Below are 13,375 nucleotides of genomic sequence, written 5' to 3'. Positions count from 1 at the left end.
AACCATATTCATTATTACAAGGATTAAAGTATGGGTGCAGTTTTTCCAGTAAACACACACTCAGTAAACGAATGAATGAGTGTTGCGGTCTGTACATCATAGAAAGAAATTGCATTTGTGCCAAATTTGAATGCACTTCCTCAAGCTGTTCCTGAGACAAAGCCTTCACAAGAATGGGATGAATGTGAGGTCACAGTGAATTTTAACAACCAAAATCTAATTCATTGCAGAGTGGATATTTATGACAAATCTGAAGAAAAATGTCCTCAAGGAGCACTGAAATGGGACTGATAGGTGGACACCTTAAAAAACATAATGCCCCATTACGGCATGTCACAGTTTCATCAGCCCTGAGGCATAAGAAGACTCTGAAACAAAATATACTGGTTCATAATTAGTTTTATTTAATCACACGTCCCTTTAATATTTCGTTTGGCAAGACAATATATACTGAATTTTAAAAAAAAACACTAGTAAAACCTTTCATTCACAAATTTACAAACAACTGTCCCTTTAAAAATGACGTGAAATGTGAAATCAACCTGATCACACACGTCTGTAGAGAACAGATGGGGGAGGAGCTGATTAAAACACACAGATGAAGGATAAGGCAGAGGAAGTCACAGTGTAGGTCTACTACAGTCTGACAAACACACATGATGTTTAAATGCTGTTTGCTGTTGCACATCTGGATTTTTAAGGCCACAGTGGACAGGATGGTGCATACAGATGTTTAACAGCACTTAGTACATTTCTCTTTCAGTGTCTCAGCCAGGAGTGTGAACAATACAGACCTTTGGACCTGACTGACCCTGTAACTAACTCCACAGTAACCTAGTTAATATCAACACATGAGCTTTACTGATACTTGAAGAAACCCTGGTCTGAGAACAGTATTTCTCTTTATGACACTTCTTTGGATGAAATACCCAGAATCTAAAATCAGTGTGCTTAGACTTGCTGCGATGAGAGCTACCAAAAATAATAATCGGTTCATTTAAAACATCTGCGACATGTTAAATGTGTCAATGCCATTTCCAACTTCAGTAACAGTTAAATAACACAGGAAAAAGCAATATGTTCAACAGTTTGTCCTAGTTTCAAGGTGCAAAAACACTCGTTAAATTATCCCTCAAAATAGAAAACAGCATGCCAGCTACTTCACTTCTCCTTTTCGTAAAGTCAGCCGCCTTCAGTCCGACACAGTGTTACAAAACCAAAAGTCATTCAAGCTATGCTGAAGAAAGCTCGCCTGATGTTACATCAGCAGCAGACACAGACAGAGCTCTGCAGCGTTAATTAAAGCGAGAGCAAAATAGAATGCTATCGCTGCTCTGGCACGTCGATGTCATTGTGAGCTTGGAATGCCGGCCATTCCCCTCACAGAGAAGAGCTTTCTCTGACATTTGTCTCGAGTCCGAAATCTGGAGCCGCTGAGCGCTCGTTGGCAATGACTCATTTAATTTGTCACTCCGTTCTCACCAGTAGAACATGTGATTCGTTCTGTCAGCAAGTTTGACATAGCAAGACTGCCTTTTTAAACTTGGATTTTAGCCATGATGAGTTCAGGCCATCGTCAGGCCCAAAGTACAAACCATAAGTGGCTGCTCGGGCAACAAATTCTCTGCACAACAACAACCGCAACAAAACCTTTATCTGCTGCCAATGAAGACCAATGTGCAGTTAAAAAAAAATAGCTGCTGCCTTTTTCCTGTCTGTTTTCCAGCTTCGTCATTCAAAGGCACGAGTGAACAGCTACTTAACGTTCCCTGTTCTGTGTCAGCTTACAGGAAAGCACCATTTGGTATTTTGCTGGTGGTCATGTCGGCAAAATCCTGGAGTGTGCGCTGACATCTCCGTCACCTCGTCCAGAGAAGTGGTGTGTTCCTCTCACAGCAGAGTGGTGCTGTGGTGGGCAGAGGAGAGGTGCTGTGTGGTGTTGGAGCCACAGTCTATGTAGCGATAGGCCTCCAGGCTGTTCTGGGATGTTCGCACCATGTATGAGGTTTTCACCGAGGTTCTGAAAACAAGCAAGAACTTTATCAATTTGTCTTTCTCACAATAAATGAGCTCCAGACAGGATGCATGATCAAGGAAGAGTGCACCAGCAGAGAGAATGCTTCAGGTCATTTACAGAATATGAAATTATGGTTATTATGTCTGAACTTGAACTACAAAGCCACAATAATAAGTCTGTTAAGTGTTTATGTAACTATCAGAGGCAATAACCCTGAGGAAGTGGCTTATGTGGCAACATCATCTCTCTGTGTTACTTTGCATGATAAACACAGCTGCGTCATGACTGTAGGCTGATAAGCAAAAGGTTACGACAGTGCAGTAGTTGAGAGTAACTAAGTACAATTACTTAAGTATTGTACCTAAACACATTTTTGAAGAACATGTTTTTTTACTTAAGCACTTCTATTGTAGTACATTTTAGAGGAATATTGTGTGTTTACTCCACTATATTTATCTGACTGCTTTAGGAACTTTGCAGATTTCGCAAATAATTTTCTTCTGAAAAATGTTGCTCCTAAAATGTAGGATGTTGAGTTTTGTATCTTTTTTTTTTATCTGGAATTGAGTCCTTTAAGAGTTGTTTTAATATAAAGGGTATAAAAATGTGTGATTGACTGAAAATCAGCTTGTTTGAAGACAACTTTTTCATTATTCTGGCGCTGTGACCTGCCATATTCTATCACTTTTCTACATTTAAAAATATACTGTTGTCTACAATATTTTAAGATAGGTTCATCTAAATTCAAAACAGGTTGAAGTTTTTCATCATTAAATAGCCCATAACTTTTTAAAGTAGTTAACAAGTATTGAACTTTTACTTATGCTTTAAGTATACAGTATTTTGCTGCCAGTTGTTCTGTACTTGTAATGGGGTATTTAACACTTTTGTATCAGTATTTTTACTTAAGTACAGGATCTTAGCGCTGCAACAATTAGACAATTAATTAATTCTGTCAAAAGAAAAATAATTACTACCTATTTTGATCATTTATGAATTGTTACAGTCATTTTTGAAGCACAAATGTCAAACATCTGCTGGTTTCAGCTCCTTAATTGTGAGAATTTGCTGCTTTTCTTTGTCATTTATGGCAATAAATGAAGAATCATTGGGTTTTTTTGACAAAAGAGGCAATTTAAATAGGCAATTTAGGCTCTGGGAGATTTTGATGAGCATTTTTCGCAATGTTTTTGACATTTTATGGACTAAACAATTAATCGGGAAATTAACACGTAGACTGATTGATAATAGGGATCAAAGGTAAAGAGATACTTACTGCATATATACAACAATGTTGTGGACCTTAATGCTGGGCATGGTGCAGAAGGCACTGAAAAAGAAAAGAGAAAAGGGTTAGATTGTTAAACTGGAATACAGAGCTGGATCATTATTCCACTCATTTTCTCTTTGAGTAATTCAAATGCAGCTTTATTGCCATAGAGTTAAAGGGGCATTCCACACACTTGTCGCATCAAATTCAGTTCGCCCATCTTGTACAAATGGGTAGGCGTTTCTACAAAAGATGCTATTGTGTTGCATAATAGGAAACGTAGGATCTGGTGTGGAACTTGACCCATACGTAGTACTTAAGGCCAAGACATCAAACCAAACTAGCAGCAACCAAAGCTGACTGTTCCATCTCCTCACGTCGCCTGTATCTCGGCCAAAGGTTACACATAAACATCGCAAGGACTAGAGCCAACGGCCAATCGGCACGTATGTTCTGCACCTGCATGAGAGGAAATAGCTCTCCATAGCAGCAGGCAGCAACAGTCTGTATTTGTCATTTAAAAAGGGAAACTCACAGACCAACAGGACAGGCTAGTTGGCCAAGTCCTTCTTTATGGAAGTCTACATTTTAAACCTCGGAGTACCCCTTTAGGCCGATGAGACCTTACTGCTCAAAGCAGACTTTATGGCGAAAAAATGTTGTATTTCTACATGACACTGACAAGCTGTTTGGACAGTTTCAGATGAGTTGAGGCAGAGACACTTACTAGACGTAGGGTGCACTGCTTCCAATCTCCACACTGACAGTGTAGTTCACCTGCAGGAGACAGATACTTTATTCAACATCAGAGCTCAACCTGTTGATATCTAGAGCTGATGAGGACGCGCATGTTCATTGTTATCAACAGTGTGGAGGAACAAGATACATCAGGCTTTGGCTACACAGAAAATACTGTGTAAAACTGTTTGTGGTGAGATTAGGTCATTGTTAGTAACAGATTAACATCAGCCTTATTATTTCAGTGTACATTCGCTGACAGTGTGTGTTGTTCTTGCACTATTGTCTCCACGTTTTAAACCCTTAAGGAGGAGTTTGTGCAGTAAAGTCACGAGCTTGTATGCATAACAGTTTATCACGCAGAGACCACATCCTGAAGCAGGTACGCCCACATCACACTTTACAGTGATGGCAGCTTTGTTTGCGTACTGAACTTTGTATCAGGATGCAGTGGGCCAACCAGTGATGGTGTTTATTATGTACACAAAACTATATTTACTAAGATATAAAACAAACATTGCATTTTAAAATATATAGAAGCCTCTTACATGACTCACATTGTCTGCAGGTTGTGTTTTTTACTGAAATGTGATGTCTATTTTCTGCTTTACCTGTCTCTGACTCAGCGGCAGGATGTTGGTGACGTTGTTAAGCTGCTGAGTGCCGATCACCGTCTTCATGTAAAGGACCTGGCAGTTCACACTCTGTACCAGCACGGAGAAGAAGTTTGGGTTGCTGAGGTTCAGAGTGCTCTGAGAAATAGAAAGTAATAGGAGAAAGTACACAGTGAAATAAACAGAAGGGAAAATCCACAAAAGGATACTGCAGCAACAGTGTCTTGGATTACAGGTTAAAATTCAGCATAAAAACTACCATTTTCATGAAGTGAGATTAAACCTACCGTCATGTTCATTTGAACCTTCATGTTGGTGTGGTCGAAGTGCACCGTCACCGAGTGTATCCCATCATCCACCACGATCACGGAGCGAGGGAAGAGGAAGAAGGCCACGAGTGAAGACGCCAGGAGGCACAACACAACTGACAGGACCACATACAGCTTCCTACGATACAAAAAATAAATTTACTCTCTGTGTGCACAATACATACACACCAACACTTGTTCACACCTGGATCCATTTTTTGAATGGCATTAGTGGAACAAAAATTAAATGTAAAGTGGACACAGAAATACAATCTTTTCAAGCACACTAATTTTGGTTACTTACGTTCTTTGGGGGCGCAGCCTTTGGTCGCTGTACGGGATCAATGCAACCAGTTCATTCACTTGATCTATCAGGGAAGAGATAACAAGTCTTTTAACCTATTGATCAGTGTTTAAGTGTTTCAGTGTATTTTTAGACGGCAAAACCTCTGGAATTGCATAATGACAGCCTCTTCCTCATCTTAAAAAAAACACAACACATGTAAGGCTATGCTTGAAGAAGTTTTTGTCTGCTCATCAGTTTCATTAAATAACATCGCTTGAGGCTCTTCAATATCAGTTTGAATGAAAGAGAGCAGTACAGGTCACATGACAGAAACATGCGGACATTTATCTGGTGCTATTTACTGTATGAGGCATTTGGATATAATGTCACTGCATGCATGAGGAGCTAATGCACACAAACTGCAAAACTAAAAAAGTTTCAACACATCTGAGACTGAATTGTAAGACCAGAAATTGAAAATGAAATTACATTTACTCAAACTGTGACAACATTAAATACCCTTTAGGGCTTTGTCTTAGTTCATTTTCCAAACTTTTTACCAGGACAGAGTCCATCTTCAGTAAGTTACAGGGACAGTTCATCCAGAAATTAACAATACATATTTCTCCTCTCACCCATAGTGTTATTTATCAATCTAGATTGTTTTGGTGTGAGTTGTCGAGTGTTGGAGATATCAGCCATAGAAATGTCTGCCTTCTCTCCAATATAATGCAACTAAATGGGCTGACAAAATACATTTGAAAAGAACTGTGCATCCACTCCTAGCTCACCTAGCACCACTGAGCTAGCTAGCAATACAGCCAGAGACTGCTGACGAACCAAAATGGCCCACTTTAGATTTATTTCCTGTCTGTGTCACATGAGTTTCACCACTGGCCTGCCCCTTTAGGAGACTAGCAGCGGTCCTGAGTCCATTCATTACAATGGGAGAAGTGAACTTGAGTACATATTGTGACCGTTCCCTTCGCCCCATTGTCACCCATTTTTCACAAGCCCCACCCCTTCTAGACATCCAGACTCTGAAATGGCATTTCAGATAAACAAATCAGGAGAAAATGAACTTTGTAGGGAGACATGTCTCTGCTTTAGCAAAATACTCTCAAAAGATCTGGGGTCTCATTTAAAAACATTGTGTATGCACAAAACAAGGCCTAAAACAGGCATACACCACTTGACCTATGCCTACAACATTTTGGAAACAGGAAATTGGCGACACAGATGGTGCGGAGGAAGCCTGATTGTAGAAACTCATATCTTTTTGGCACAAGCCTTTTTTTGGATTTTGTCTGTAAGTACATTTTTAGTATGTATCCTATACATTCTTTTATAAATGAAACCCCAGGTGACAACTGACGCTGATATTAGACATTAAGCTGGCAGATAAAAATGAGCAGCAAAATAAGCATCAAACATTGAATTTGTACTGTATAGTGTTGTATTGTTTTGAATCTGATTTCATCCATCTACCCAACATTTACTACACTTCCAAAGGAGGTGGGAGTTTGCAGCAAAGAGACAACCCCACCCACTTAGGAGACAGGAAGTAAATTAGTAGTATACCCTTTCCTTCCATTGGCGCAGTAATGGGGTATCCTCTGTTATAGACTATCCTTGTTACAGCTCAGTCAAAGAGAATGCCATTAATATTAACATACTGCGGTGTTAAGAGCATGAGCATCACATCAATGAGTAGATGCACGCTTCCTTTTGCCCAGTGATTCAATTGGCGGGTTTACTTGGGTAGAAAAAAAGTTCCTGAGTGAAACTGCTCACAACAAGGTCTACGTATTATCTTGAGTAACCAGGTCATGATTTCTGGGAAGAGACATTGATGTTGAGTTTTTTTTCTAATGTAATTTTTTAGCTCTTTGAGCACCACAAGCTGAGTGCCATCTAGTTCCATTATATCGGAGAGAAGGCAGACATCTCTATGGCCGATATCTCCAGAACTCGGCAACTCACACCAAAACTTTCTAGACAGATAAATACCACTAAGGGTAAGAGGAATAATGTGTATTTTTATATTTTCAGGTGAACTCTCCCTTTAAGTATTAACGCCACTCACCTGAGGGTATCCGTCCCGAGCCTTGGCATGTCGGACACGTTATGCTGTCCCTGCCGGTGAACTCCACGTAGGGGAACTGAGCTATGTCCTCCCGCCTGACGTGCCCATCCAGAGACTCGTTATCGGTGTCTCTGTCCTCTCCCCGCCGCACAGAGCTCTGCCTCTCCGGGAGCAGCGACAGGCTGCTCTCGCTACGAGACCACCGTGTCCCCATGGTGGCTCAACTCGCGTCGGGATGGTCAAGCCAGAGTTTCCCACCGACTACTGCCCGTCTGCAGGATGGAGAGAACAAACCAGTCAGCCACGACATGTGTCAGCAGCCTGCCTCAGGACAGGTCAGCTGAACGCCTCTGTGTCAGTAATAACTGTGGCCAACTTTGTTAAATCAGCTGACAGAGTCAAAACGTAACGTTGGCAGAACTCAGAACTTGGCAGTGTTGTTCAGGCGTGGCGTCCCCGGAGCTAGCTTGTTTGCTAACAGAGGTGTGCTACATGTTAGCTGCTAGTTCACAGTGACTGCAGCCGTCTGTAACACAAGTTAGCTTAGTTACACAAACTTTACTCACCTTTTACACCAAAATAACTAAACGCCGCCATCATAAAGTTGGATTTACTCCAGCGCACACTGTGTGCCTTCTGTCACTGCAGACTATACCTTCATGTTGTGTTGCATTCACGGACCCTGCGTAACTTCTTCCTTTCTTATAGGTTATAGGGGAGACTGGGGACGGTTGCAACACTCTTTGCATTTCTCTCTGTCACTCAGAGACTATTTGGTCTAGACTAACTACATTTTTATACATTAAACTTACATCTATCTGATAGTAACCTAAACCATTTAAACATGATTACATATCACTTATTGTTCACAACATTTATTTGAATGTAAGACGTCAGACATTCCAACTGATCCCAACCAAAGGGACAGTTGCAACATGTTAAAAATATACTAATTTAAACTAATTAAGTAGCACAATAATATTATAATATTATTTATTTCATCATAGTTTCTTTATTTAGAATTATTTATCAAAGAACATTTATCAAGTTTTGTTTGTGGGGAGCCCCTCTGTAAGTAACCCTCTTCCCCACTCAACATTTCCACTTTAAGGTGATTTATTCAGTTTATGATAAACAATAATGGCTTACCCTGACTATTCTGACTGACAGCTCTCAGAAGTGCCAGTGACGGATGACCACTGGAATAGTAACCATGTGAATATTAATTGTTTAAGTGAACAAAATAATCATAAAGATTATTACCAACAATAAAAAGACAAAAAAAATACCAACAATGGAGAAATGCGTAATTTCACTGTTGTGATTATAATATGTTAGAATCAATGTATGCAGTTACAAGTTAAAAGTTAAAACTATATAACTTGCAAAGAAACAACAGCAGAGCTCTCCAGGTTGACCTCAGTCTCTGGTGAGCTTGGTGAACGCTGTTTTGTTTTATCACCATGGTAACGGGTGTATGAGGAAGAGGGTCAAAGTTCAGGGTGTCATAGCCTATGAGAAAGTAGTATGTCATGTTAACATATTTCAGAAGTCGAGCAATGAAATACAAGAAGCCAGGTATGCAAGTTTGATTTATTGTCTAGTTGTTGTCACTGACACTAAATACATTCTTAGTCATGAGTCAGTACAAGTCACACAGCAAAAGTCTGCTGTCATATCTAATTTCATCTTCCTCTGTAGTATTTGACTTCCTTGGGTTCTTTATGAAAGTACAGCAGTACTTAAAAGATTTCCGACACTGTGAAGGCAGCAATTGAACGCACCCACCTAGTTCTTGGCTGCTTACTGCTGCCCTCTGCTGGTGTGTACAGCGAACGCACCTACAGTTGATTTAATATGAAAAGGGGTAATAACACAACATCAGACTGTTTTATTATCAAGATTATTATTATTGACAGTGTTTTTCACCTCCAGCAGTCATTCACATAATTCCTCCACTCTTATTTTCATTTTCTGTGTTCCACCATTTTATTGGAAGGTTTTCCTGAGGGTTAACAGTGTATAACAGGGTCGATAGTTTATGTGTTACAATTGTGGTATGTCTATGTGTGTATAAGTGCAATAGTATGTATTAGAAGTGGTTGCCAGCAGTCTGTCCTGCAAGCAGCTTCCTCAGCTCAGCATTTTCTCTTTGCAGCATTTTATTCTGGAAGAAAAAGAAAAAAATTAGGTAAGTGTTAAAAAATGCACGACTGAACATAAATATTTATAGTTAATAGGAGTTGATATCAGTTCCCTATGAATTAAGCTCCCCATGAAGTTAAGCTAAGAACCTACTTGCAAGAGATTAATATAAGTTCTGCACTTTGACAGAATAAAGTGAAACACCTGAACTGAAGAGAAAAAAGTGACCCCAGCTCTGACAGTGAAAAATGCAGAGTAGACCTAACCTTATGTCTGAGGGCCTCCACTATCAGGTCTCGTCCTCCCCTGATGCTCTCCTCCTTTTTTGAAGCCTGGAAGGTATCCCCGATAACTGAGACCAGCACGTGAGACTGAAAAATCATATCACCAATATTAATATTAGTGATCTCCTGCTCAAATAAAAACAACAAACCGTTAATATGTTCCTTAGGAAATGCTTAGCTGTTGAATACTCACAAACTTCTTGCTCTGGAACAGATAACAGTGGTTCGTGTCTGCTGCAGGGTGTCTCGCCACAAATCCAAAGACTTTGGGTGAAGATGGCAGGACGGCACAGAAGGAAATGGTGGACAGAGGGCACGAGTACAACAAAAACTGAGGGTCGGAAAGACAACGAGAAGATAAAGAGTAACAATTCAAGGCAAAAGAGATCAAATAATTGAACCATATGCATCCTTGGACTGTATGCTTTTGTCACACACCTTAGTTTTGTTTTCCAAAATGTCTATCCCACTCAGTGACAGGAAGAGGTGGACCTTGCTCTTCTTTGCTGCCTTCTCTGAGGAATATTTATCTGATGTCTAGGAATTAGAGGGGCTGGATTACATCATGTTTCTTACTACATCTTTAAAGCCAACATATTGAGTTAAAGGGAGAGTTCACCCTGAAATCAAAACATACATATTTTTCCTCATACCTGTAGTGCTATTTATCAGTCTAGATTGTTTTGGTGTGAGCTGCTGAGTGTTGGCAATATCGGCCATAGAGATGTCTGCCTTCTCTTGAATATAATGGAACTAGATGGCACTCGGCTTGTGGTGCTCAAAGCGCCAAAAAAATACATTTGAAAAACTTAACAGCAATGTGTCTTTTCAGAAATCATGACCTGGGTACTCAAGATAATCCACAGTCTGCCAACCTTGTCACTGCGCAGAAGGAAGCGTGCATCTACTCATGGATTAGAGGCCCATGCTCATGACAGCGTGAGATGTTAATATTAATGGCGTCCTCCTCAGCTGAGCTGTAACGTTAGCTAGCTCAGTGGTCCTAGGTGAGCTAGCAGTAGATGCACACTTCCTCCTGTGCAGTGATATGGTTGGTGGGTGTAGTTCGTTAGTAAGAAAATAGTTCCTATATGAAACTGCTCACAACAAGGTCTGTGGATTATCTTGAGTAACCGGGTCATGATTTCTGGTGCTACAGGTAAGAGATAAAATATGTATTTTTGATTCTGGGGTAAACTGTCCCTTTAACAAGTTCAAATAGAGCTCACACAGTGGATACAAACCCTCCCACAATACAAGTCTTCTCACAGTGCAGAAATATCCAAGCAAGCAAGTCAACATTTTTTTTATTTTGAAATCATAGCTTTCAAAATATTCTTGCAGGAAAAACACAACACATTGAGAAATCCACATTGCACTGTGCCTATTTGTCTTGTGCGCACACACACACACACACACACACACACACACACAAAAAACCAATGGCCAACAATGGCTTTGGCTGCCACATTGGAAGAGTTACATGAACATCAGTACGGACATGATATAAAGGGAAAGACTGTTTCCCCATGAGGGGGAATAACAAGACAGGGTGGGAGTGGTAGCTGCTGACCTTTAGGCCCTGAGCTGCTTCAGACAGGACCTGTAGTCCATCAGGGCGGACCACCTCGACCCGGCCAAGAAACTATAGTTTAAAGAAAGAAATACACATGAAGCAAAAGGGAACATGTGTGTTTGAAACTAGGCTGAATATCATGACACGTCACAATAAGAAAAGAATGAGATTTCTGACAGTCATGAATCAGTATTTTCACCTTCACTGGAAAGGAGATCTCATTATCATCATCCGAAATGTCACTCATTTTCACACGCCTGGTGCCAAACTGAACCCTGCAGGCTACCGTAAAGACGAGTCTCAGACATTCAGAGGTACATCAATGTGTAAATCATGAAATAAATACAGTGAATTCATCTTACCTCTGCGTAAATGTACTTAAACCACACAGAGTCGGCTTCTTATTGCAGGACAAACGGATGGGTGTAAAGTCTGTTGGAGTTAATGAATAACTGTCATGTCTTCCTTATTGCTCTTTATCAGACATCCAGGGTGCCTGGAAATTTCATCAATGCATCTGATGATTCATGGAAGGCGTTCAGCACAAGGATGTGAGAATTAAAATCAATGTTGTGTATTGCATGTAACATGTTCAAGAGCTCTCACGTTGATTTTCAGACTTGAGGCTTGCTACATGGTTTGAGAAAGAAATTCCTCCATTGCAATGGTTCAGGATTGCATGACCTTAAATCATGACATGTTTTTTGTGTCCACTGATACTCTGATTGGAGAGAGCAGTTCATTTTTTTCACTCTGTTGTAATACACACACCTGCCCTAACAGGACCTATACATGCATTAAATTAGATGTCAGAGCAAGGGTGCTGCCTTGGACATGCGCCCTGACCAGGTGGAGGTTTGGTGCCTTGCTCGGGGGTGCCTCGGCAGTGCCCAGGAGGCAAACTGGCACCTCTCCAGCTACCAGTCTACACTCCATATTTGGTCTAGATGCAACCCTCCTGTTCCCAACCCAAAGTCCCCATGGACTGAGCTACTGTCGACTAATCAGGCTATTTTGAGCATCTTATGTTAACCTGTTATGTCTGGACAGATGCTTTAAGAAGCAATTTCTAACATTAAAAAGGTTCAGATGTGTATGAAATTAAAGTGGACACAGACACATTTGACCCCCGCCCCACCCCAGCATTTTTCGTGTGGTATTATTGTTGGCACCATTGGCACAAAGACTACAAGATTGCTTTTTGTTTTTGCCATTTGTGCCATGATTTAAATCTACCAGGGAAAAACAAAAGCCCTGTGCTCTTTCTGTTTTGGTTGCGCAATGGTTAAGGAGCCCTATTTTTTCTGTGAGATCACACCTGGCGGCAGACTGAATTGCATACTGGTAGTTTAGTTAAAATTATTAGGAGCCCACTGGCCAACACCCTGACATCAGCTCATCTTCCTGGGGTCCGGCAATGGAAGCAAGGCTATAAGGAACCAATCTAAACAGCGATGGTGCCATTATTCTGTAGCTATTACACTGTGCAGTCAACATTTACTTCATTATGATAAGTTAAAGGATGATTTCCACTTTAAAGGACCAGTGTGTAGGATTTGGTGGCATTTAGCAGTGAGGTTGCAGATTGCAGCCAGATGAATACCCCTACCTTCACCCCTCCCTACAGTGGCCTTCAGGTAACGTAAAAACACAAAAGTCTCTCTTGATTACGTATTTGGTTTGTCTGTTGTGGGCTCCTGTAGAACAACATGGTGGAGCAACATCTGTGGATTCCATGGAAGAGGACCCACTTTGTATGTAGCTTATTTTGAGGTAACAAAAATACAACTGTTCTTATGTTCAGGTGATTATAAACTAATAAAAACATAGTAATTTTATACTCAATCTCTGCTTGCAGCCCCCCTAAATCCTGCACACTGCTCCTTTAAATGAAAACATGGTTATGGTGAGTTCCCACTGATACCTTGGACCTTACATGGAGATAGCATTTGGTAATTCTGACATTATTTTGCCAAAACAAGGCATGTTACAACATGTTAAGCTGTTATGTCTTCCTTTGCGAATCACATTTCAACATAAGACTTGATGGA

The 13,375-nt window shown here is 40.6% G+C and overlaps 2 protein-coding genes across 2 annotated transcripts; both read right to left on the bottom strand.

Annotated features, from left to right (window-relative positions):
- Positions 1-381: 381 nt before the first annotated feature.
- tmem106c (transmembrane protein 106C) lies at positions 382-8,015 on the bottom strand. Its single transcript, XM_033627881.2, has 8 exons — positions 7,886-8,015; positions 7,320-7,591; positions 5,252-5,315; positions 4,927-5,086; positions 4,637-4,777; positions 4,015-4,064; positions 3,294-3,347; positions 382-2,020 (listed from the first exon to the last, which is right to left on the bottom strand). Exons 2-8 carry the CDS (start codon positions 7,531-7,533, stop codon positions 1,891-1,893), a joined length of 813 nt encoding a protein of 270 aa, XP_033483772.1. The 5' UTR covers positions 7,534-7,591; positions 7,886-8,015; the 3' UTR covers positions 382-1,890.
- Positions 8,016-8,893: 878 nt separating this feature from the next.
- LOC117258710 (PTB domain-containing engulfment adapter protein 1) lies at positions 8,894-11,790 on the bottom strand. The gene is made up of 7 exons (XM_033629810.2): positions 11,687-11,790; positions 11,524-11,606; positions 11,322-11,393; positions 10,187-10,285; positions 9,942-10,079; positions 9,731-9,835; positions 8,894-9,486 (listed from the first exon to the last, which is right to left on the bottom strand). The coding sequence occupies exons 2-7, from the start codon at positions 11,569-11,571 to the stop codon at positions 9,412-9,414; spliced, it is 537 nt and encodes a 178-aa protein (XP_033485701.1). The 5' UTR covers positions 11,572-11,606; positions 11,687-11,790; the 3' UTR covers positions 8,894-9,411.
- Between the last annotated feature and the right edge of the window lie 1,585 nt (positions 11,791-13,375).

The sequence above is a fragment of the Epinephelus lanceolatus genome, chromosome 8 (genome assembly GCF_041903045.1).
Source record: "Epinephelus lanceolatus isolate andai-2023 chromosome 8, ASM4190304v1, whole genome shotgun sequence".
NCBI classification, from domain to species: Eukaryota; Metazoa; Chordata; class Actinopteri; order Perciformes; family Serranidae; genus Epinephelus; species Epinephelus lanceolatus.
This window is presented reverse-complemented; position numbering and strand designations above follow the sequence as displayed.

Coding starts and splice junctions, on each gene's coding strand:
- LOC117258710 (XM_033629810.2), bottom strand. CDS start 11,571: ATGAGTGACATTTCGGATGATGATAATGAGATCTCCTTTCCAGTGAAG. Junction 9,836..9,941: donor TGTTCCAGAGCAAGAAGTTT/GTGAGTATTCAA, acceptor ATGATTTTTCAG/TCTCACGTGCTGGTCTCAGT. Junction 9,487..9,730: donor TGGAGGCCCTCAGACATAAG/GTTAGGTCTACT, acceptor TTTTTCTTCCAG/AATAAAATGCTGCAAAGAGA.
- tmem106c (XM_033627881.2), bottom strand. CDS start 7,533: ATGGGGACACGGTGGTCTCGTAGCGAGAGCAGCCTGTCGCTGCTCCCG. Junction 5,316..7,319: donor CTCGGGACGGATACCCTCAG/GTGAGTGGCGTT, acceptor CTTCCCTGATAG/ATCAAGTGAATGAACTGGTT. Junction 4,065..4,636: donor TGCCGCTGAGTCAGAGACAG/GTAAAGCAGAAA, acceptor TGTCTCCTGCAG/GTGAACTACACTGTCAGTGT.